The sequence below is a fragment of the Anas platyrhynchos genome, chromosome 4, assembly GCF_047663525.1.
Source record: "Anas platyrhynchos isolate ZD024472 breed Pekin duck chromosome 4, IASCAAS_PekinDuck_T2T, whole genome shotgun sequence".
NCBI lineage: Eukaryota > Metazoa > Chordata > Aves > Anseriformes > Anatidae > Anas > Anas platyrhynchos.
In genome coordinates, this window is record NC_092590.1 from 72,688,831 (window position 1) to 72,715,351 (window position 26,521).

Genomic DNA, 26,521 nt, shown 5'->3' on the forward strand with positions numbered 1-26,521 from the left:
ACAACTGATTCCAGAAAGAAGACAGACGCCGAATACTCTCAAGGTGAGGGCTCTTCTAAGACCACTGACCACAAACGTCTCTCCCCAGTACGGTTTATGCTAGTCACAGCAAAGGAAAACGTTTTAAGAACAGGTGATGCAGGGCAGAGGTCAGTAACAACTGTGGCAGATGGCTTACCTTTCCTTTCAAGACAAGAGAAAGAAGCAAGCAGGACTCAGAGAAGAGGATAAAAGAGCACTAGCCACCCAGCAGTCAATAAGAACTCACAGAGACTCTTACTCAGCTATGCCCACATCATCTTCTCTAATGAAAGTGAGAACGTCACATTCACCTTGTTGTCTAACTTCGATTCCTAAAGTCAACAAGCCTTTGAAGAACATCGCGTTGTTTTTTCTTTTTTTTTAAATCATTTAAAAGAGTAATCGATACATTAGAAAACAGCCTCAAAATTAGCAGAAGGACCAGTAATAACAAATTATAATTAAGCATAATAGCAGAGGAATATCTAGGATATTAGATATATCTAATATCTAAGATAATAGCATAAGCAGAGGAATATCTAGGATAAACAGCAAAAGAAATGATCTCATGCAATTTATTCAGCTGTGGACTTGCCATTCAGGAGGTATAATGGTGCCCCCATAAAAGTGTTTTGTAACAGTAGTTAGTAATTCACTGAAGGGAATAACTCTGAATTTATCTATGGTAAGCGGGACTGCACCTCAGCTTCTTTCGTTTCCATAGAAAGGGAAGAAGCCCTTCTAAGGTGCTCTGTGAAACAGAAGTGAAACAGAATTAACTTGAAGTATTTTGTTATAAATTCAAAGCATCAGGATTTAGATGAGCAAGCTTCCTTTTATGTTAGGAACAGTTACAAGCAAACAGAGCCTTTGGCGACAACAAGGTTAGCTGAGAAAAATGTGACATACCGTACCTGTAATGCTTGGATTGTATTTGCATATTAAACATTTAGCATTTAAATGTTTTTTGTTCTGTTTTTAAAAACAATAATACCTTTCTGAAAAGAGCTGTTCAAAGCAAATGTTTTGAGAGCACTTGCGTTGTGTACCTTTTGCAAATTGCCTTTAAATAATTAAAAAAAAAAAAGCAGCTATACATCTCTCACCACACCTTCATCACTCCTTCAGAGAGAATATGTGCATATGTGACAAAAATTCTCAGAAAATCCTCGTTTTATTAAAAAAAAATTCTATGATGTTTATGGAAAGCATGATTGCTCATACACTACACTGATTTTGTTTGGGGGGAGAGAGGAGGAGCACAGCATAGACAAGCACTCAGCAACATAGAAACGAGATAAACAGACAATGTGACATTTAGACAGATAAAATCACATTCAAAAGATCAATACAGGAATTCTTAAGAGTTACAAGAAAAACTATTTTTTCCATTGATTTCTTATTTTAAACCATTAACAGAAAAATGGCTAAAAGTAAATACCTTGCTACATCACCTCTACTGTCTGTGTTGTTTTTTTTTTAAGTCTCTGTTTATAAAATTAGTTCTTCCTAACCAGATAGAGTCACCACACAGACACAGCTATCAGAATGGCATCCAATGTCAGGGTGGGTTTTGTTTTGTTTTTTTAAGACACAGGTGGGATTAAGTGTGGTTTTCAAAGTAAAATTCCTCTTAAGAATTCTGCTGCTCTGTGCGTTTTCTTTAATGCGAGTACAGTACCTGGGCTCAAATTGTTCCAATAGCAGCTGTTAGAAAGAATCATAAAAATGTTCAAATCCCCTTTTTTGTTTAAATTGACCAAATGGCACCTATTTGCCTGAAGCAATAAAGTAGACCGTGTTCACAAGACAAATCGATAGAAGGAAAGAGAGAGGCTGGGGTTTCAGCTGAAGTTAGGCTGCTGAATGCTGACATTATTGATTTTAGCTAGTTCAGCTGGCCTTGTAATTAAAATGTAAATTTGAGAAAGAGATTATGTCCTGACAGAAACGGTGGGATTAGGGGGAGATAAAAGCCCCTCAGTGAAAATTCAGAGAAAGAGCGAGCACAGGTTTCCTCAGCTGTGTGGATTTAGACGAAATCTAGCTACTTCAGATTCACTTAAGTTTAATTGAAAAAACGGAGATAGAATATAAACAAGTGCTACCGACTTCAACTTTCCTTAAAAAACACAATAATTTCTGCTTTCCATTCGTTGAATCTTAGTCAAGCCGAATGCATGCAATTTGTATTAGTACAGAAAAACTCCAAAACTGTCAAGAATATCTAGCCGTTGAGGTACAATATTTATGCACTTACTCTCTACTGTGCTCATAATGAAAAAATCAGAATGCATTTTATTCAAGAGCAACAGTAAGCTTTCCTGTTAAGTAACTTTGCAAAACTTACTTTACATGGACTTACAGACCAGAGAGTTTAGGGCAACATCTGGGGCAGAGCTTCCAAACAGCTTCAGTGTTTCAGGCCAGTTTTGCTCTCTCTCCCCAAGCACAACCATGTGTGTAAACACAATTATCATCGGTGATGACGTGGTAGGAAGATGGCATTATTTCTGGTTCTGCTATCCATAAGAGATGAAATTTTGAATTATGTAAGTCACCCCTGACAGACAGCTGATCATTATGAAACCATTACAAATTAGAGGAATATTCAGTTGTTTTTTTAATTGGAAGAATGAGAAATTTCTTATTACTAGATGCTATAAGCAAACTCTAAAAAGTCTTCATACGGGGATGAACAGGTTACAACATTTTTTTTTTATTATTATTTTTTTTGTGGTAGGAAACTTCCTCCTTAATTTGAAAATCGAGTAACAGATACAGTTTCTTATCTTACCCTTGAATGCCACCAATCAAACTGCTGCTGCTGGGGGAGGATGCTGAAATGCCAGAGGTGGTTTCAGCAGAAGTCTCACAACACAGGGGAGCCGTGCACACAACCCAAGGCAACTTACCACATGGTCAGCTGCACATTACTGTTTCTACATAAATTAAACTGCTTTCAAACAGTTGTCAAGACTTTATAATCTAAGATTTTAAACAACCAAAAGAAATGCCCACAACTGCCTTTTAATGCATGAACATTCATTTACATTTATTGAGAAATTTTCGAGTTCTACTTTATTAGTTCAAATTTGGAAATTCAAATCATTCAAAGAAAAAAAGATAAGTTAGTTAACCACAAAATTCATTAACATTACATAAAGTGTTTAAGTATTTCAAGTATTTGTTTGGCTTACTGGAATTATAGATCATGCTAATTTGTTACAATGATAATTTTCATTAATTAACCCTTATTACAGATGTTTTGAAATCATAATTAAGAATTAGAATAAATCAAAGTAGCAGTATTTAGGTTAAAATCTTTCTATTCCTCACACCCTGATCTTTCAGGCTTCTTACTTATTCTTTTACAATCCCTGGCCATTGCTCAGTTCCTGCCAGGTACACTAATATCACAAACAACTCAGAAGTACAATCAGCATCCTGTACAGTCATTAATTTCTAACTTCAGAAGGCATCCCATGGATGCTGTGTCCTGTCAGATTTCCTGTGAAACTTATTTACATAGAAGGACCTTGCTTGAAAGTGAGGAAGGGCTTGCAGAATCTACTGATTAGGATGCATCAGAAGAAACATCTACAATCGATACTTCTACATGGATGTAGAAGTAGTTTATTGGAATGTTTTTTCCATAAATATGCAATTATCTTCATTTCAAATACTGTATTATCAAAATTTTACTCAATTGTTGTCCTAAGCGTAGCTATATAGAATGTTTGTCTATATACAGATATATTCAAAATATTAATATAATGAGGTAATCTCACCTGTAACATTGTAATTAAATACTTCTAATGTTGTAAATGCTAAGAAACATTCAGACTATATGTCACATATCCAATTATAGCAGATCAGGACCAGGGTCCTAACTTCAGTGCTGATATCTGTTATCTAGACATCTATGGTAAAACAATGCATGCTATTTCAATCATGTAACAACTTCTTCTGATTTATATTAAAGCACTTCTAGCAATATTAATATAAATCTTATTCTAAATAGCAGGCTCCCATCTAGGGAAAGAAACACAACTCTACGTGAACTGCTTTTTCTAGAATTTGGGAAAGGGGATCCAAATTTCACGATTACCAAAAGCTGAAGGTAACTAATTCTGTTTGTCCTTCCTCCTACAAAGCCTGATTTGAGTTTTTTCCATTAAAAAGTCAAGTAATACCCACAAGTCCTTGTTTAGCCTAACAGGAAAGAACACAATGCATTAATAATGATAGCATGGTTCCATGTTTCAAATTCCGTTCCAAACAACTGTGTTCCATACACACTGAAGCCTTTTGGTTTGTCTTCCCCTTGGTCCCTGCTAAGCTGTTTCTCCATGCAGCACTGTTCTCCATGTTACTCACCTGTAGCAAGAATTCCCTCAGGAAGTTCCCAAGGTATGGAGAACAGACAAATCAAACCAGACTAAAAAGCCATTAGGCTTTTACAGCAGAACCTGGAAAAACTGAGAAACCATCGCTTCATTTCTTCTAATTTAAAGAAAAGCTTAAGTGTAATTTTTAATTTCCATTTATCCATCACATGTGTGTCTACTTAGTGATTCAACAGTCAAGTAGCACCTCAGCAACTTCATTCCCAAATACTAACACCATCAAAAACATTTCATTACAGTTGAGGTAGGACAAAATCATTTGGTTAGTTTCAGTGATGCACATTTTTTGGCCTGTAGCTGATGGAAACAACTTGCTAAGCTGCTCTTCAGACATACATCTCTCCCCGAATAAACTCACCTTTCGTTTTGTATGAAACACAGCAACCTGTTGGCAACAAAAGCTGCTGTACCAAATCCACATCAGTGTTCCCTTACTTGCACTGACTCATCCTTGAGTTAAGTCTTACCATGAAAAACAAGCTCTCTCCTGTGGAGGCCTAGGCTTGATGTAAAATGAACCATTTCAAAAGCCATTTCAAAATGATTTCAGTAAGTTTTGCAAATATGCCTACCACCAGGGAACCATAATCAGTCCTAATAACAGAAAACTAAACAATTATTATTTATTTTCCTGAAAGACTAGTAAGTACGGAAAACAAGTCTTTCACTAAGTATTCAGACAAGTTTAGATGCTGTAATTAGAGATGTGCTCAACACAAATCGCATAGAGTTTGTGCTTTCTCCCTGTGATTTCCAGATTTTCATGCATACCATTAAAAAACATGGGATAGAGAAATACCTAACTGGAAAATCAACAGACTGTAGAAATGCAATCTGTTAGTCTATACAGTATGTGTGTGTATATATATATATATATATATATATATTTATTTATTTATATATAAACACACACACACATATTTTGTTGTTGTTATTCCCAGTACAGGCTGTTAATCGTTAGAGAAAATGCCAAAGCTGTAAAAATCCCACTCCTTTGATGAGTGGCTACAACTGTGAGTTTATCCATGTTTCTAAAATGCTCAGAGAGCTGCGCTAGAATACCTTGTATAGTCTGAAATATTCCAGGTTCTCTCGTTGTAAACACAAGTGGTGAATTCTCTACTAAGGAAATAGTCTGGTTTTGTGTATATATTTGTTAAGTTGGGACACAAGCCTTCTTTCCCGTGTTGCTATGACATTTCATACAAGAAAAGAAAGGTACTTAACACACAAAAAAGACATGACCCGGACACCATCAGATTAGGAAAGGCAGTTTGGGGACATCTAACCCACAAAAGCACATCGGTCTGTGATGCGAAGAGGGAAGAATTTCTGAAATGGATGGAACTAACCCCTGGGATTTTAGAACTGCAGCATTGATCTTGATATGAAAAAAGCCCAAACAGATTTTAAGACACAATGTGAGCCACAAAAGTGTTTATCAGGGACCTAAAAACATTTTAGTATGAGGCTTAAATACAAGAAAAATAATCTGATGAACAAGATTTGAAATAACAGTTTATGTTCTTGATTGAACAGTCCTTTCCCATGTAATTCTGAGTAAAGGTTGAAACTTTATAACCAGTTGACTGTTTCCATAATATTCCCAAATCAGATGGCTTGCCCATGTCACCACTTGTGAAACGACAATACCACTTCCCTGTGCCTCAAAGTGGTATCACATAAATAAATTTGTGGATGCATGCACTGAGACCCAGGCAAGAATTACGAGTCACAAGAAAACCTATTAGTACCTTGATATTACTTAATTAGAGTGGGATTCGACTTTTAGACAAACACCCACATTTAACCATTAGACACAGGTGCCTGAGCTCTCTCTGCAGCAGAGATCTATGCAATACAATCAGCGGTGTCAGGAGAGGTAACAAAGGCCCCTACATTCCCTGAGTGGAACAGCTCCCCAGACTCCATGGCCCTCTCTAAGGCACCAGCAGCAGAAGAGGGCAGCTGCTTGAGGAGGTGCTTTGGACTAGATCAGAGATTGCTCTGTCTTCACCTGGAAAAGCACCTCTCTCAAACCTGATCACTTCCCCACGTTGTTCAGAGCTCAGCTACAGCAATGTCAGGGCAGGAAGGAATCTCTTCTCCTGGTGTCAGCTCCAAATTCTCTCTTTGGCACAAGAACCATGTCATAAGGCACAGTTTCATTCTTGCCCTTCAGGCTTTAAGCCAATGCAACGGACAGCTGATGAGCAAAGGCTGGAATGTGGGAAATCTCAAGTGGAAATAATGCTTTATGTTCTTTAATAGTACCTCCTCTCTCCCCAAAGCTTGCTTTTAAATAAATAACACCTCAATTTTTAAGCAGTTAGCATACTGACCGTACAAGGGGAGGTTACTCTTCAATAGAAATAAGCAACATTGGTGCAAAGCACTGAAAGAACTGGAGTGATCCTATGAAAATTATCTTCACAGTGCCGTTTCTTTTTCAGCCCAGCATCTCTCTTTAACAACGAACTGCATTTACGATGGCTCTGTGGTACCACAGGACGGCTGGGCTCGTCTGTTGCAGACATCAGGTGCAAGTGTAAATAAGGATTATACAAATGGGAGGTCATTAAAAGTCTGGTAATGCTAATTTGGCATGACACCCCTAATGGGTTATATCTTCACACTTCAGTTATCTAATCACCTAAATTCTTTTAACAAATTTACATTTCATCTTACACATGGAGATTCAAATTGACTTGTTTAATTCTCCCTCCACCCAAAATGTGCCCATGCTCAGTTTATCTTACATATTAAATATCACCATCAATTTTGGGTTAATCATTATCAGCTTCATACAAATGCATGCACACACAGAGTTATTATTATACTTGTACATGGCTTCATGCATATGCATACAAAACCTGCCATCTTTATCTTTTCCTTTTCACTAAGTTTTCAGATCTCAGAAGAACCAAAAATGGATGTATGTGTTAATTGGAAACAGCATCTGAGCTTTAAAAGTTGCACCTTGTTGGTAGGATACTTCCATTTTCCTAAGAGAAGTGAAAGGCAGTAACTGACTTTTATATCAAGAATCTAGATGTCACATTCCAATCCTGTTCCATGGTCAAGTTTTACATCTTTTTTTTCCTGCTTAGTATAAAAAGTTAATTTGAGAAGTTGTTCACTTTTTCTCGTTTGTTCAGGTGAAGTAACACAAGAAAAAATGCTTTAAATTGTTCACACCAACTACACAGCACTGAGAATATATTTTACATGGAAGGTTTAATGTTGCAGTTAAGATATTCTGCTTGCACAGATTTTCGTTTTCTTAGCTAGGCCTCCTCATGAACTGAACGTGAACTAATGAAATGCAGCAAAAACCCAATAGGATTACATTAAGATAAATCTAAAGTCACCGCTATGATAACTGCTCTTGCACACGGAATAAAGAACCATATTTAATTAGAGAGGTGGCCATCTAACACAGCCAACTCTCCATGGTAACATGCTACTTTGAAATCAATAAATTCTCGTGCAATACGGTAATTCACCTTTCTAAACAAAAATGTGCCAAAGGGATGCTTACTTTGCTTTTGCTCATTAAAAATATATACACAAGTGAGTCCAGTAGAGCAAATACTGTTCCTGATTTTACTCATGCAGACCTGAAGTAATTACAAAGAAGTCAGTTGATTTATGCAACACTTACATACTGGCATCTCAAACAGATTTTGAACTAGTAACTGATAGTTAAGTGCTTTCTTGGAAAGATGGAAGAAAGGACATGCATAAAAAGACTGCCTGAACAGATACTCTTTCCTGAACTGGGAGTGTAGGTAGTAACTTTAAATGACAGCAAGAAAACCTGAATGCCTTCAGGAATATCAAGAACAGTTCATTTCATTCAAAATGCTGTTTTTAACAAACATCAAATAAAGACCAACCAAGTGTGACCATTAGCTCCCATAAATGTATGCATACAAAATGAGAGAGGTGTAATTTCTTGATTGGCTTCTTCACTATAAGGCATGTTCCTATCAGCAAGAGTTTAAAAACAAAATGAGAATTTCTTAATTCATTTCATAGAGATTTTTAAAATATCCTTGAATAGACGGAGTACTACTGGTACAGTAGATCAGACTAAGTTATCGTAGACTTGCTCTTTTATCCTTTTCCATGATCAGGATTAAAAATAACAGCTAAGTGTTGTATTAGTGTCATACAAAGGGTGGTAAGATACTTTATTTTTTCAGTGTGTGTCCATGAGAAAGACAGGAGAGGGAACGGAGAGAAGGAGAAGAGCACATTTCACTTCCAGTAGAAGTTAAGAAGTAATAAAGAGAAATTTCATGTCGGGACTCATCAGTACCCTGTTAATGACACAAAAATCAGGTTCCAGTGCCCAGAACTATTAAGGACCATAGCTATCTTAATAACCAACCTCATTTGCTCCTTTATTTACTATCACCACCAACATTTTGTTTTGCTCTTGTTAGCTATGTATGCGTAAGAAACGTTTCACAGCTACCCAGAAGGCAGCTCTCCCTTTCTTCCATTATATTCTTTTTTTTGCAAGTCCCATTATTAGCAATAATTAGAATTTACTCAGGGTTTATTGCAGGACAGAGGCAGGTGGGATAGCCAACATATACTTCTACCATTTTATTAAAATCTAACATTTTTTCCATGAACAAAGGAAGAAAAGCTGCTCAGTTGCCATGTATCCTTGTATCCTCAGCCTTTCACCACGGTTCTGTGTTCATTACTAATGAGCACACCCCATCCGCATTTCACTTTCCAACCTCATCACTGTCTCAATACTCCCTGTTGCACTTCACCTTCCCCAGCCTATGGCTGGACAAAGTACCTGCCCTCCAACTGTTTCAAGCCATGTGTGTGCTAAGAGTCAAGCCAAACGACATTGCAGGTGGGGAAAACCAACAGGAGTGCAGTATGTCCAAGGGTGCCAAGGTGTCCTCACAGGTTAAGTCCAGATGGTTTGAGGCAGACTGAGGCCCTAGCAGGGCCCAGCAGATCAGGAGATGTCCCTGAGCTGACCCCAGCCAATACAGGTTATCACCGCCAAACATCTTTCACTGTCTGTAGCCAAAACTGATAGCAGAAGACAGTTAAAAGGTCACCTGAGCAGCATCATCTTGGGTTTACACAGGCACACCTCTTTGTTTTATAAAAAAAGAGGAATTTGGCTCATAGAGATAATAGCTACAGCCTGAATGTTATGACGCAAACCACAGGTAAGTTACACATAAAGATGAATGGGATAAAAAAAGGCAACACAGCAGCAGCCTTACACAAACCTCTGTGGAGAAATGTAGGCACAAGGAACTTACTACAAGGTCTACCATTTTTTAACTTCTATGTAATAGCAGCCACCCTCTCCTCTCCTCTGAACTGAAATCTTCTGACTCTTAAAATATACAATGCTATACAGAGCTGCAAAGCTGCAGACACTTAATAAGCTAGATGGACAAAGGACAAGCAGTAACACACAGAGATTTAATTATTTGAGATGAACTTTCTTCAGAAACTCCCCTCTCAATTTCACAGAAATACAAGTATACTTGTTTAAAAAATAAAAAAAAAAAAAAAAGGAAATCTTTAGACTGCATTAAAAGAAGGCTTGCTTCATTTAAAGGAAGCAGACAAGACCAAGATTATATTTTGTCATCTGGTATGTGCTCAGTGGCTATAATTCTGTACTTGAAGGTTGAGATCCTTTCCTTATCTTGTGATAGCAACACCCAACAACAAAAAAAGCCTATTTTGTGAGCTGTAAGTTGGCTACCCCATGGGAGGAAGCAGCTGCACATCTCCAACTGCTTTTAATGCTACTAATTGAGACAAAACTTTACCCCATTTCACCAGACTGTTACAAATATTTCTAATATTCAGGCTTGTTTATAGCTTCACTTTGCAATCCCTTTGCTCCCTGCGTTTAGCACACTTAAAAGCACACACAGTGCTGCTTCTGGCTCTAAACTCCAGTGGAACATGATGGAATGAAATAAGCTTCTAGTCTCAGTTGCTCTTGCTCCTAGAAAGTATTTGTTTATCTAGAGCCAATCACTGCTCCCCTATCTATGTAATGACTTCCTCATAGCAGCCAGAGAGATTACCCACACCACTGATCACTTTATTACTTCATAATGGCTGTTTATTTACTTTAGTGCAGCAGTAACATGCAGGGATAAAGCTTTTCACAGCTGGGCAAACTCACCATATTCCTTACGCAGGTGGTCTGGAATGTGGGGCTCATAACCTTCCTTCTCAGGGACCTCCACAAATTCATCTTCGTCATCATCGTCATCATCATCTGAGGCTTTCATCTACAGATTTTTTTTTTAAATGTGAAGACAGCTTATTATTTCTCTTCACATTGCAAATATTTAACAGACATCGTGATAGCTCTACTCACACTCTGTGTCAAAAGTATTTCCCTAATTATGTATTTAATCTTCGTCTAAGATTAGAACTTTGCTTAACATTTTATCTCTAAAGCCATCCTCTATCCTAAGGGCTTCTTTAAAGATTACAACAGATGTTCCTGGTTAAGTCTGAGAAAGCATGAAGCTATAAATAAAACCAAAAAAATCTTAAAATAACGTCAAGATTTTGACTTAATGAGCAAATTACAGCCTTCTCTCTTCTCCTTTGGTTGACTTTACTCATTCAGCTGCACCCAAATAGTCTGTGGCATGGTAGTATCGAAAAGCTAAAGGGCTCGTAAGCAGTGCAGGCAAACAGGACAGGAAAAATAGACCAGTAGGCTAAAGTAGGAATATTCAGATCAAAGTAAGACTATTCAGTAAAAATATTCAGATCAAAGACTATTCAGATCTGTCTGCATACAACAGCGTTTCACCGTGTTTCTTCCCAGCAGCACTAAAAATACTTTGACATATTCATTTCTTCCCTAATTCATCAAAACCTAACCATTCATGCCAACAGACTGCACAAATTACTACCTACAAGGCCAGCAAAACAGGATTTTTCGATTGTGAACTTCGTCTATATCACACTCCAAAACAGAACCCCTATGAGTACCTGAAATATAAAAACGGAGTTCTTACCAATTAACGGGGTCAATTAATAACCTAAGTGACCTCTCATATTTCATTTCAGCCAGCCACTACTGTACACATGCCAGCAAGCCTCTACATTATTTTCTAAGCTGGTTTCATACCTGAAAGTGAATTCTTTTCGCTATAGTACACGTAAACTTCAAGAATCTGTGCCACCCAAACATGGCCTGTGCTATCACAACTACAAAACAGCAAATGCCTACTACTCTAAAAGGCAGCAGTGCTAAAGGTTTATGCTCTGTTGTGTTTGTCCATCTCAGGAATCACTTAATTCTTAACAACAACATGATTAGCACATTCCTGTATGTTTTCCATGCACTTTTATAAGTCTATGAAACAATAAGGGGATATCAACTAAAAGCAACCTTACCACAGAGCTATTACATTCCCCCCCCCCCCCCCCCAACTTCACTGCAATAGATAAGGAATGGCATCATTTTTTGTATTTTCAGCTATGGTCTTTACTTCTCCTGCTGCACCTGACTTACGTTGATATTTGTATCAACTGCTCATTGTACAAGCATGGGAGGATACTGCAGGTTTTGCCTGCAGCAGAATTTTCCCAATTTATTTCACTACTCTAATCGTGTGTCACAGCTGCACAGCTGAGTTCCTTTAAATCATACATATACTCTGAAGCCAAAAAAAAAATATAGGAACCAATCTTGGTATATTGAACATAGTTAAAAATAAATAACAAAACAGCATTTCTTTTTGGTCAGTATTACTTGCAAGCTGAATTCAAACTCATTTCTAATAAGCAACGTTAATTGATATTAATATACACTTAGACTGAAAGGATGGCACAAGTTGAAAGTACGATTCTTCCCTTTGTTTAAAAAATGACTTTAGGAAAACCGTAGCTGCAAGTTAAAAAAAATATCTATATATATTTTTACTTTCTTGAAGAACTGAGTAGTTTTACTAGTGCGTCCTTGCAAGAGAATATGTAATTAGTTTTTATTTTAAAATAAAGTCCTAGCATAACCCCATTTGGAAGTATCCTGCTTTCAGGCCCCAACTGGCATGGCCAACCAAGAGAGATGCCTGCCGAACCTGACCTCCACAGCAGAAATCAAAACAGAGTTCTAATGACAAGTCAAATACTCTACCACTAAAACTTGCAAAGGTGCTAGATGTGAAAGAAGCCTATTTGTGCTAAACTGCAACCTTTAGAAGACCTTCCTGACGGCTTTTAGAAAGAAAAACACCATAAAGTTTTGTATTCTGCGTAATAGCAGAGGGCTAGAGACTGAAGAGAAGTTTTGTTCATATTTTGATTTCAAAGTTCTGCTGGTGTTGTCATCCCCTTTTTACCTGTCAGGGGCAATCAAATTACATTTCGAAATAAGACATGCCTATTTCTCCAGCTAGGAGCAGGCCAACGTCATACTTTCCATACTCCATTTCTCATTTAGCTACCAAAAAAGACTACACCAAGCTAAAACTTGCCATGGATGATCTTAGTCTACCGCTTTGTTCCATAACATGAAAGCAGACTAACTTTCACATTATAAAACAGGGTAAGTAAGATCAGCGTATTTCTATAGTTTTTACTCAGTAGTCTGTTCACAAATAAACAGCAACAAGTTTAAGGAATTGAGGAATAATGTCAAACTGGTAAGAAAACTCAGTTCAGACTGATTATTTAACTTAAATCTTCAAATTATACCTGAAGTATCAATGGGTATAACACAAGCACTCACGTGCGCGACAATCTGAGAAGTCTACGAAGAATCCAGATGATTATCTTTAGCTGAAATTTCCTTTCATTTTTTTCACATGCCACTGGAGGCACATGGCTCTCTGTATATCAAAATACTAAAATTAAGCAGGCCTCAACGTGAAAACTGAAGCAGCAGCAACTTTACTGTATTACCTGCACAGTCTGAAACTTTAAAGCACGTGCCCAGGCTGACGGAGAAAAGGCATAATCAGATGCAAATTCACTTTGTTTAGGTACAATCCATGAACTGTGCATTCAAGTAGTATAGAAAACATTAATCATGGGAAACTGTAATTTTTGTTATCAGTCTAACACTAATCAAAAGGGAAACCTGTCACTACCGCTGACCTGTGAAACGTCCCAATTATACTCTTCGGAAATGACAGGAGCACTTAACTTCCTCACTGAGTAAATGACGACGATCAATCAAGTTTGAATAACAATGAGCCACGGAGCTGAAAATTATTTTTTGTATAGAATCTACCCAGGAATTTATGAAAGGTGAAAAGCAACCCAAGGTTTTAGGGGCATTATGGCTTTCAGCTAGTGCACTGCATATCAAACACTAAACAGAATTTATGTGTTTTAATTTTCTAAAAGGTAGATGTGGACTTGGTGCTACAATGCATAACATATAATGCCAGATATTAAATATGGGGGTCATTTTCATAAAATATTATGCTTATTGTTCACACCCTTGAATTTCACTGGGGTCTTCTATTAAATTTAGATTTCCTGTAAAAAAAAATAAATTAACTGCTTAGCTAACTATCGGGAATTAAGCCCCCTTTTTTTTCTTCAAATAGACATAAATCTTTATTTTGATAACACCTTTAACAAGATAAATAAGTTATCTTCTTGCTCTCAAATATGAAGATCACCACTGGTAGAAATTCAAGTTGCACAGTAGCAGTAGCTAGCTATATCTCAATTTATTTCACTCCAGTGAAATAAAACACTTTATAAGAGCCATCCAATTTATGTTGTTTTGTTCCATTCCCTTTCCACAGAAAGGAGGAGAGCTTATGGGCAACGTTATTAGACAGAAAAGCTTTTTGTTTGTTTGTTTGTTCTGTTGTTGTTGTTTTTTCCAATTCCACTTTTCAAACATGAAGAAAGTTCCAAAGCAAACTCTACAGATGTCATATAAAAGTTTAGCCACCTGTTATTTACTTTTCCACTACAGGTGAACTTTTTTAATCATTAAAAAAACAAACAAACAAAAAAAACTATCAACAGTTACTCAGAAGAAATAAACATTTAAGACCATATTTTTAGTGGCAGAATTAGTAAATTGCAATCGATACAAGGGAAGTCACCAAAACGGCTTGGCAGTTTTAGAGAAACATTAACTACTTTCTCTCTCCCACTAGAAGATGGTCATCCAATGGAAGACCAGACAGAGCCCCCAGACACCTGTACCACCACTGCTCATCAAGTCTGATGGAAAGGGGAAGTTTCCTGGTTCACTGTTAATCTGCTCTACAACAGTGACATTCACTTGTAACTAAATGAATCATGCTTCCACAAAAATATACTTTTTTTTTTTCTCGTCAAGTGGTAACATTCCTGACTAGGTATCTCACTGTCGAAGGAAACAGGATTTAGCTAGACAAGTTCCAGATTTTGCGTCTGTACTTATTTGCAGATGAGAATACTGAAAAATAAATACATAAAACACACATGCATTGTTTTTATTGTAATCAGTTATTATAATGTCTCCTCAATTCTCCTGACTTTCATTAAAACCTTAAAATAGTGCTGACTTCTCTGGCTAGACAAATGCTATCAAACCATTTGCTCCCTAAGTCATTAAAAAACTTGAAAATCAACAGATGTTTCCTTCCCAATCTCCATCTTAAAAAAGAATAATACTGAAAACAGATACGACATGCCAGCAGAAATGCAATCGTATCTTCTGCTTTGGAGTCATCACTCCAAGAGCCTCCAGCTGTCAGCATAGCTCAGTGCGACCACAGATCTGTTTAAATGCCTTGCTCATCCATCCCATTTTGTAATAAATACAAATAAATAAATAAATAAATAAACCTCCACCCACTATGCAACACTTAGAAAGATGTAAAGGAAAGCCTTTGGTCCTCTTCCCAGTCTTATACAAATTGACTGCTACATTCTGTTAAGAGGATTTAAAAACCTGAGCTTCTGCAATCATAATTAAAGCAAGCAATAAAATGACTGAAACATACAATGCAATCAGTTTATAGCACTAGATATACGGCGTTCACTAATTATTTCAGAAAAAGAAGGAAGAGAAAAGATAGCGTACGAAGAAGTCATATCTACTTACTAAAACACCACTTGCAAACTACAGCTGGGACCATTAAATAAATTTTGCATGGTCTAATTAACTTGGTTTGCAATCTCAATTACTTTTCACCCAAGAAATCACTTTTGTTCAGTTTTATGCGTCTGTTTCCCTTTCTTAAAAAAAATGATGTAAGGCATCCTCAGACAAGTGAACTCTAAACTTCATTTGTCTTTCACCAGGCTTGATGGCTATGCATTTAAAAACCCATTCTATCTTATAAACTAAAAATTAAATGTACTCAGCTGTGATGGTCGTCATTGCATCTGCTATTTATATGCTAATACCCTCACTGGAAGATCTTGCAAATTATTCCACCATGCCAATATCTCATGTGCACCTACTCAAAGCCAACTAAATATTTTTCTAGAGGCAGAAGATTTCTGGTTAGGGAACCAGGATATTTATCACCATAGAACCCAGCTAAAGGGGCAACCTTAAGTGAATACATTTTTTATTCAGCCACAACACTAAACACAGTTCAGTCATCTTCTGTGAAATTTGGGAATGCTCTATGCAGTCACACACTGACTGGGGAAAAAGAATTTCTTCAGTACCAGTAATAGGAACTGCATAGTCAAACAATGTATCTTACAGAGAAGGATTTCAAAGGTCCTCCTTTTCTTTCCTTTTATATTATTCAACACAGGGTGAGAAGTAAATAAATTCTGGCACCTTGACAGATTTCAGAACTGTGCTCAAGTTTTCCTCAATGCAATACAAGCAAAACAAACTACTAGATGAGCTACATTTATAGGACCTCCCACGCACATTCCCTCCTCTCTTCTCCACAATTTGATCATAAAATCAAACTTAGATGACCACAAATTAGACATGTGATCCAGGCAAACCCTATTTTACGTTTACGAGTAAAAGTATCACTGTTCATTCTATTTATAATTGCTCAGCAGCACATAGGCTGCCGGGACAATCTCACTTCTATTAGGGAGTGCACTTTTCACACTACTTCATCATTTTCAGAAGTTAGCAGAAATAGGGCTTGAGCTGGACAAGAGAGAGTAAGTACAATGCTAATAACCAGCATATTTTGCTGCAAATTCCTTTAGCAATAAAAAACTATCCACCTATTGTCACAGTCCTAGAGATGCGAGCTTGAGGTCAACTCAGGACTTGTGTCAAAGCCTTCTCCTTTCTGTCCAGTGGTAAACAGAGCTTGGACACATCCATTGGAAGAACAACAGTGAGGCACATTGCACAAAACCCGTACCACTCTGTCATACGAGCTACTGTGTCTCTGAACCTGAACAGGTAAGTAAGCTTTGGAAGGATTTTAATACAGGGCAACAAAACTTGACTCAGAAAAGACCAGGAGGTCTCAAGGCACGAGGGTTTTACAAACCTTGTTTTTTTCTTGAAATCAATCGTTTAAAATTAATCTTTGTTCAGAAGAAATGAGTATGTCCAGTAGACGCCTGTGCATTTATAGTTTCACAAAGAACAACCAATAAAGTTACTCTGGAAAATGGTTGCATTTAAAAGCGTTACCTCATGAAGATATTGCAAAGCAGGTTTAGTACTTCTTTAGCAATTACTACTTCAGCTACATCCTCAGAAATACTTTGTGCCCCACTGCTTGGGCTCCTATCAACCACCAAAACCAGCAGTAGCCAGTTGCACAAATATTCTTAAGCCTTAAGAAAGTATATCAGAAAAGCAAAGAACTCTTTCATAATCCCAGCTTTCCGCAGAAGAAATAACACATTCAGGGGTACCAAAGGTCCTCAAGTCTAACAACACATTTCCTTTCCACAAGAGCTAAAAGAGAAGTCTGCTACCTTTCATTATTAAAGCTAATCAAGCTCTCCAATGTAAAAAAAGTCTCCTAAAATTTTCTACTGATCACCTACATTTGATAACTATATTTAATATGCAGCATCAAAAGTGACTGTAGAGTGCATTAATCCCTTGAATGTTTTCGTGTAATACTTATTTAAAAAATTTACACCTCTTTTTGATGTACAGGAACGTACCTGTCAGACATGGTTACTGTACACACCTCAGGCACTACATCTTATTGCACAGTTATATACATATATATCTATATATAAATAAAAACAGTGCAGTATTTTCTGCTGCTTTTTTTCATCCAGTTTATTATTCACACTGGGAGATGAGCTAATCATATCTCACTCCATCAATTTCCAAGTCCTCTGACTAAATAAAGAGTGAATTTCATAATCAGATGTGTATTACCTGAGTGTATTCAGTTATTCAAAGAGACAGCCCCACTGCTGGGCTTACTGCTTGTACAGAAATCTTTTTTTCTGGATTAGGTTCCAGCAGGTTCAGGTCCCTACAGCAACAGAAGCTCTGGTGCTGGTGGAAGGGAGGCACTGGGAACCACCATAGGAGGAAACAGAGACAGGACTGCCCCTTCTGATTGCTGCTCACCAACTTTAAGCCAACCCCAAAACCACAACCAAAATACATAAGCTGCTTCCCTGTTCAGTTCCCACAAGTAATACAACAGCAACCTGCACAAAAAAAAACCCTACCTGCTAAGAAGTGGATTTGATAGCTGCATAACACAGTAAGAAATACCTGGTAGAATTTCATTTTTAATGTTTTCAGAATTATGGAACAGGTGAAATAATTTTAAAAGGGGCAAGCACAAAATAGCATTGCTCATGTCTCCTGTACCTGGAAAAAAAACAAACTTCGTTTATTCTTAACTCATGGGTTATAATGAGTAAAGAAATTCTGTAAAATGCCTACACAATCTTTTATTTGTCTTAACATAAGGGGAAAGGTTTGCAGGTTTGAAGACCGAGGTGTGATGAAGCCAGCAAAGCTAAAGAATGAAGAAGCCAAGTGACAGGAAATCCTCTTTAGAGTCCACGCTCAGACAGGAACATACCAGAACAGTAATCCTGAGATGTTTCCATTCCTAAAAGCAGTAGGAAAACCCTCATTTTTGTCACCAAGTAAGAAAGCAGCTGTCATTGAGCCACTGTCACGGTTCCAGTGTTACCTTCAACAGCCCATATGCTTCAGCTCCCTCTCCCTTCTCCTCCTTTCCTGACCAGGTATTTTTCTCTCTGGACTGTTCCCTGCATGCAGGCCAAGCTGAAATTGTTCAAAGCCATTGGTTAAGGCTGCAGTGGCCATATCCATTCCTGAACCAAAAAGTTATTTTACAGTCTGATAACTTCAATGGAAACCAAATACCTGTTTCTTTTTCCCTCCACAGAGAAGCCTTTAGGTTTTCCAGTGCTTTTCAGCTAGTCCAAGTTATTTTTGAGGTGATGAACAGTATTTCTATGACCCCCTTGAAATATGTTAGGTAGTGTTTTGAATTATTTAATTCCTTTGTGGCTCAGAGGCCTATATACGATTACAGCCAAGCTTTAGAGACAGAGAAAAAAAAACTCATCACTAGTCATCATCTTTATGAAATTTTAAGAAATGTGATTTTCATCATAAATGGGATATAACAAGATTCCCATTAGCACTCATTCATGCACTAGTTCACCACTGCATTTGACAGATTACCACCCATCACTCAGAGGGATCAAACTTGTGCTGCTAAACCTCTGCATCCACCCCCAATGTTGTATAGTTTGAACTCACGTACACCATAAAATCAGTTACTAAACTGCAGTTTACTTCAACAATCACATTTTTGAATGAATCTGAACTACACATTTGTTAAGTTATTCCAAATGTTGCATTTTTAACAGACAAATATATGCCTCAGCTATATAAACCTAATTTATTGCAGGCAGCAAGTCAGCAAACTACCTGTGCAAGACACAGATAATCTTACTTATATCCCTGATGGCAGATTTTAGGCACAAAGATGTCATCGATGTGAACGTATTTACTTTAAATATTACTGCACTAAATTTAAATGAATTACAGTAATAAATACACTTGGTAATGTTCCAAACCTGATTTTTTTTTCCTTTTTCTTTTTTTTTTTTTAAATAAACACAATTAGCTATGTGCTTTTTCTGAACTTCACATGTACATTCTATTCACCTCAACGTACAATTTCTCCTTGTAAGGTACAATGGATGAAAGGCAAGGAGCAAATTTATATCCACTACCTGCAGAACAGACATTGCTCGGCATTCAAAGATGAATCAAGGGAGATGACCCTTCGGCCTGGAAAACTTAAACACTTAACATAAGGGTTAACTTGATGATACAGACATCCTACTTTATTTTACACTCTATTAGAAGAGCTCCAAATTGCATTGTGCGACCTGCGAATCAGATAGGGATCAGAGGTCGTCACAGTGACAACTTTAAGAATTCATGACTAGATCTGCATAACAAGATATTTTTAATAACTTCGTAACAGCAGCAGGATACATAGCTAGTGTGAAGCATAAAATACACCACATCCAGTTCTACAAAGTAGATCAAAACAAAGCAAAATATCACACTAGCTGATTAAACACTTGAAGGAGGAAGTAATATTTTGAGAATTAATTTTACTGTGTTTTGTTTTATGTCAGTCTTATTTCCCAGTAAGGCTTAGAAAAATATGAAAAGCCCTTTTAGCTAAAGAGGGATTTAAAAAGATGTTTCATATATATATAAATAGTTATTTTACAAGGGTGAAAATGGGGGAGAAGAGGAATTATAAGCAAACACTCCATCTGTCTATCCCATATTTTGTGTTTACTTTTACAGTTACAGTTGACCTGGCTTTTTAGACAAATATTACCTAGACCAAAAAAAAAAAATTTAAATGTTGCCTGGGGTACTATTTTGATCACACAAATATTATTAAACTTTATTTATTTTGAATACATTCCATGTTAAAATGTATATAAACTGATTCAGGTGTGATACTGATATATAATAATCTTTAGGTATACACTATGTATTCTTTAGGGGTGATGCTGATATAATTATTAAATATTGCAAAATTTCTCTGAAGCTTTAGAAAACTTACAGTCAATTTACTATTCAACCTTGACATTAAACATTTCTGGTTTTCAAAGCGCAACTTTGTCAGGGTTTTTGTTTGTGTGCAATTTAAAGGCATCAACTGGGGAAAAGATTTCTCTTACAAAGGTGTCTCTTGCTCCTTGGGCTATGTTCTAGCAGATGTAGATTAAGGCATGGTGAGGGATCACTGGAAAATGACTTACCCCTCAAAATCAACTTCTCTAAAATAAAGAGAAAAGGAAAAAATAATGAGGATGTGCGCACAAGAAGCTGTTACACAGTGCAGAAAGCTGGCAGCCGGACCTTATTCTCTATGGCTAAAGGATGAGGCAGAAAGAGAAAACAATACAGCCCTTGCTTTTGATCCAAGACTCACGTGTGTCTTTTTTTTTTTTTAAGAGAAAAAAAAAAAAGCAGGCACTCACCTTACTAAATGAGAGACTTAAAGCAGAGCTGGTTATAAAGCTACAAAATGATTAGGTAGAAATAACTCATTAACATTGATAAAATGCCAAGCTGCAGTTAAAGATATGGGAAAAAAAAATCAGCAACAGTCTAGCAGCCAAGAAATTGGTAGAGCTTTTGGCTTAATTTATTACATAGTAAAATTTCAATCTCCTTACGTATTGAAGTATTTTAAGACTAAATTATGAACATCAAATATTTAATTTGTAAACATCATTTATAACATTTTTCTGACATTGTTCTTCCAGAAAAAAATCTGAGTTGTATTGCAGCAGGGTTTGGGGCTCAGATCAGGTTCAGGACCATACGCAGAGAGCCTCCTCCAAATCTAATTATTAATGACATTATTGAATCCAGCCAGATGTTTCACATGGATAAAATTAAGTACATGTATAAATCAAGATCCAAGTGCACACTTAGATTTGACAGACGATAAGGAAAGGTGAAACAAAAAGTAATGAGGACAGTTAATGAAAAAATATATATTCCTGGCTGTTAGTATAACTTGAAATTAAAAATGCAAAATAGAATAGACCTGTTAAATTATCACTCTGCTAATGACAAATAAGCAGGATGTTTCTCACATCATATTTCTTACTAGCTTCTGCCTGGTCATGTTTTAGTCAGCCTGAGTATTACATTTTTTACTGCTTCCCAAAGGTAACTACATAAGAGATAAATGTACTTTCGGTGTACAAAACATAGGCAATGAGCTGCTTTTCTATTTATAATGTGAGAACTTCAATTATTAATCCAAATGGGTAACCCTTTACGTAAATGATGTAAATTAAAGGTAGTGTGCATGATTTAAAATACAGTATACATTTGTGTTCTACATATCTTTTAAAATTGTAAGACCATTTGCATCTAATCAGCTGCAAATCAGACACTAAAAAAGAAGAATTTTAAATGTAGTATTTTAAGAAAAGGGGGAAGACATTACCAAATAAAACTATTCTTAACCAGGAAAAATATTTTTAAATGAGCATGCCAGCCAAATGCAAGTTTTTCCTACAAAAGAAAAACCTTGGGAAATAGGAATTTCTATTAAAACATCAATCTCAGTCAATAATTACAATTGTTCTTCTACAATAAATCATTTAAATAGTCAAGAATTAACGCAACGTGTCTTTAGTGTACTGCTGTTGTACCAAGTTTACCTGGAAACACAGACTGAAACGATGGCTGGCTTTGGATAAAGGTGGCATAGAGAAAAACGTCGAGCATGCAGTATGCACTCCCTCTACTGGACACTGAGATTATCCTGAACAGGCATTGAGAGAAAGGAAAGGACATGTCCAGGCATCCAGGTACCCTGAAATAAAAGCCTGTCACAGCGTCTGTACTCTTCCCTCAGACTCAAGCTACAGCTCATATTCACAGGGAAAAAAACAGATTTCAAAACTCTTGTTTATATTCCAAAATACATTTCCTAGCAGAAGCTAACACCTGATTTACACCCCAAACAAACACTTCACCACGGTGAACTTGTATAAGCGCACAAAAACTCATGTGCCTTTGACCAGTACATGAGGACTGCCACTGTCTGTCCATCTCCCATCCCTATGGGAAATAGCTCAGGCAGAAAAGTGCTGATAACTTCTGATCTGCTGAGGGAACAGAAGGAATGCATGGTTTGGGCAGCTGGGATGTATTAACATTTATAAAAGCTGTTGCAAAGGATTTGGTTCTAGACAGTCAAAGGCTAACCTTTGTCAGTCTTTTCCCTCTCCTCCCACAGCTCCTGAAAGGTACAAGCAGAAGGGTGTCATAATTTACTTGGGTTGGCAGGGTCTAAATGTTCCACAGAAATGACAGCTCTCCCTATCATTAAGGCTTTCTGGTGGTTTGAGTACTTCATTATCATGGAGGCAAAAAGAAAGAGGTGGTTATATCACATCACTATAATCCATTTCAAGTCCAAGTGTTTCACTGCATGAACTTCTGTGCTCTCCTTCAAGTGAGTTTGTGTAACAAGAGTTCCATAAACCTACAGAAAGTTTTCCTGGAGTTTGCAAAGCAGCGGGGCTTCACATTTTCAGTAAAGATAAAGGCAATCTCCCACTAAAGCCTTCCATTCACCAATTTTCTTGATCTTAGTTTGAGGGTGGGAAAAGCCTTCCTCCCCGTACACCCAAACAGAACCCTGAGAAGACATTCTAGCTCAAGTGGGGACAGAACAGAAAGAAAACAGAGAAAAAATGAGATGAAAAATGCGTTAGAGACCAGAGAAAGGCAGAGACTGAGCACAAAGTAAAAACAAAGTGAGGAGACTGGACAAGCCCAGGTCCCCAGCCAAGTTTCCAAATCCCTATTGCTGTATTTTATATTTGCTGATAAAATAAAACCGCGTTCTCCCTGAAGGTCATGTGGTACAGTGCAATAATTACACTCCAAGAAATGAGCAAGTACACAAACGATTCACCTTTATGCTCTCCACCTGACAACATACACACTTCTGACTGTGATCATTAGTTGCCAGGAAAACTGCTATCGCATCAAAATGTAGAGTTATCACAGGCCAGCTACAAACCAGACGATTTACAGGGGTCCCTCTGTGCACAGAGGCTTCATTTGCTCTCTCTGTTTGCAAAATGTTCCCCTTCATTTCTAGATGTGCTCATCTCTACACACACGCAGGTCGACAGCACCCACTGATTCCACGTGCTAACAAATGACATCTCTAATGCATGAGGTCTGTCGTCAGGCTAGAATGGCTCTGAGGCAGCACTCCAAAGGACTATTAGTTCTTCTTCTCTTGGATCAAAATATACAAAGGACAGCAAAACTTTGGCCTGGCAAGAACTGGTAGCACAAGGACAGACAGACAGAAGCAGCAGCACATAATGAAGGCAGCAATACTGAATTCAGGAGGAGCTGAATGTAACATTTCATATGCTGACTTAAATATTTGACAGATTGAGGTCTAATAATCACAGTCTAAGAGAATCTGTTGTTTATTTTGTTCTATCAGATTTTCATTTTACCACGTTTTTAATTTTCAACCAAGTCGTCTGACACATGATTAAAAGATACTTTAAACAGCCTCTTTCTGCAGCACAGAGCTGCATATGGTCAGGTTATAAATTAAAGTAACTCAGCACTAAAACCAAATTTGGGTATTTTCTACTGGAAAAAAAAAGAACAACAATTACATATAGTTTTCATTGCATAAGTTAAAACCTCAGTATGTATTGCTTCATTTTGAATGTATTCTTTGAAAGCATTACTAGGCTTTTTTTTTTTCCTTTGGAACTGTGTAATTTATTATCTTACACCCTTAACAGTGATCACATAACAGTGATCAGTCTCCAGAAGTGGTAACAATACCACTTTAAACACATACACATGCATGCACGCACACACACACACAAAAATCAAGGCTTGAATGTCCTTTATATCTTGCAAGAAATATAGCAACCAATATTCCATGCAGAGGTACAGCAAATGAAGTCCTGTCAAGCAAATGGCAGGAATGACAGCAGATGTCTGGATTCCTTCATAGCTGGTTGCATAAAGGTAGCACACATATTTCACCGAGGGAAAAAAAAGCCTCTGACAAGACAGTCTAACAGTACTTTTTATTCATAGTTGGCATTTTTGACTGGTGTGGTACATCAGTAGGTACTAAGATGATGAGCCAAATTAATCTTGATAAAGCTTCATTTGCACAAGGAAAGCAAAGTCTGCAACACTCAGTCATGGCTAAACCAGGCTACCACAGCTTAATCCAAGGTGTAATGTCTGGATCAAGGTTCTCACAGTCCAGACTTTACCCTGGACCTGACCCAAACCACTTATTTTCATGTCAAACTATACAGTAACTCTGTCTGATCGCAACCAGCAGAAACGAGCATTATGCAGCTCTGCTGCTTTAGATACGCCAACAAGCCACAGACTTCTTTTTGGATTTGAATAAAGCGTTTCATCTTTCAGCCTCCCTTTATTCATGAGTTTTACCTGTTTCACAAAAAGCTGTCATAGGGAGCTAATCTTTGTGTAATATTTTGACACTTCAAAGCGTTATATACCGACTACTTCTTTCAAGATGTCCTCAGTCGTATTACCTGCTTGCAGTAGTAAGTAAATGCTACAAAGCAGAGACACTATTTTCCTGAATTGGGAGACACTAGCATGGTTTTGCATGTTGTGAAAGAATTATGCAGCATTTACTGAGAAATATGCATCTCTGAAAAAGAAGCTGAGGACGTAACAAAGTTGCACATGAAGTAACTAAGTATAAAAAATCTGGAACATTTCCCTGTCCAAAAAAATCAGTGCTGTCTCACATGGTTTTGTCTAATAACCTGTCCCCTGACATAACGTAACAGGTGTTCAGTGCAACTTCCTTAAATTAAGCTGTAACCCGCTTCAGAAGTAAATCCATTAAACTTGTGTTTAATGCTTAAAGTTTGCCACACTGAAGTTTAAGTGTACTTTTTGTATACAACCTAAACGTTACTAATGGTCCTCTCTAGTAATACAGAATTTTTGAAAACTCACCACTTTTCTCTCTTTAAAGCAAATGTTCATTTCCTTGTATTTCTTCATAGCAGTCTCCAGTTTATTCTTCAGATCAATGGCACATCTCAGACGATCATCATTTATTCCTGCTCTGGTAAATAACTGCAAAGCAAAAAAATCTACATTGTTATTTTTTTTTCTAGACATCTGAGTCAAAAAACACTTGTTTTTCTTCCATCTTTAATGAAACAAATTCCTTTATCTTACAAGTGACAATTAGTGAGTGCACTGCTTTTCCCATCTAGAATATAAAGCTAACAGCAACTACTAAAGACAAACAAAGAATGAAAAGAAGCTACAAACACCTCCTGAGAATGCGCTTCACGGGGCCAAATTCCATGAACGAAGCTCCTGAGCAATATCAATTGACAGAAAGGACATCGTATTTTTCTGATACAGACATGTCTCACAAAAACATGCCGAGTTTTTCTTTAACATTTTGCAAAGAAGTTATTTTCTGAGATGTCTTTTTTTTTTTTTGTAACTTAAGTGCGACTGTAGGTAGCATACCTAATGCTGAAAGCTGAGCCATGAAACAAGTTATATAGCTCCTATAGTTTCCTTCTGTCCACCCCTACTGAACCAGCAACCTTCTTTTCCATTTGCACCAATGTTTCTTCAACATTAAATTCCTTTTTGCTCACTCTCCCTCAAGCTTTAGTGCCCACTTCATCTTTTTATAGAAAGTGAAGAAATAGCTCTTTATCCCACCTGAATCCAGGACTGCACAGAAGGCAAGAACTTATTTCTGAGGAGTTTGTGAGCATCCACAACATTGTTTATTACGGCAGTATTGTCTTCATTCTCATGCACTTTTAAATCTGTTCAAAATAGGAAAATAAGAGTTAGAGCATGACATTTATAGTATCTTCACTAGAGAAGTTAAAAATAAGTAGAAGTAGACATGAACCTTTCTAAAATATTTGATATTCAATATTAATTATTCTACTGTTATTCTATGCATTGAAACAAATCAAAAGGAAAAGATGAAAAGCTTTCAGTGCAATGTTGAGAGCTGTTAAGCCATCACAACTAAGGAATCACTAAACAAACCAAACTAAACAAACCA

The 26,521-nt window shown here is 37.0% G+C and overlaps 1 protein-coding gene across 1 annotated transcript in view; it reads right to left on the reverse strand.

Annotated features, from left to right (window-relative positions):
- Nucleotides 1–26,521, reverse strand: part of UVSSA (UV stimulated scaffold protein A) — a 51,688-nt gene that overhangs the window by 17,377 nt on the left and 7,790 nt on the right. The window contains exons 5-7 of the mRNA XM_027455708.3: nt 26,164–26,273; nt 25,432–25,554; nt 10,624–10,732 (exon numbers count right to left, since the gene is read on the reverse strand). Of these exons, the coding sequence (XP_027311509.3) occupies nt 10,624–10,732; nt 25,432–25,554; nt 26,164–26,273 (342 nt within the window). The remainder of the gene's footprint in view (nt 1–10,623; nt 10,733–25,431; nt 25,555–26,163; nt 26,274–26,521) is intronic.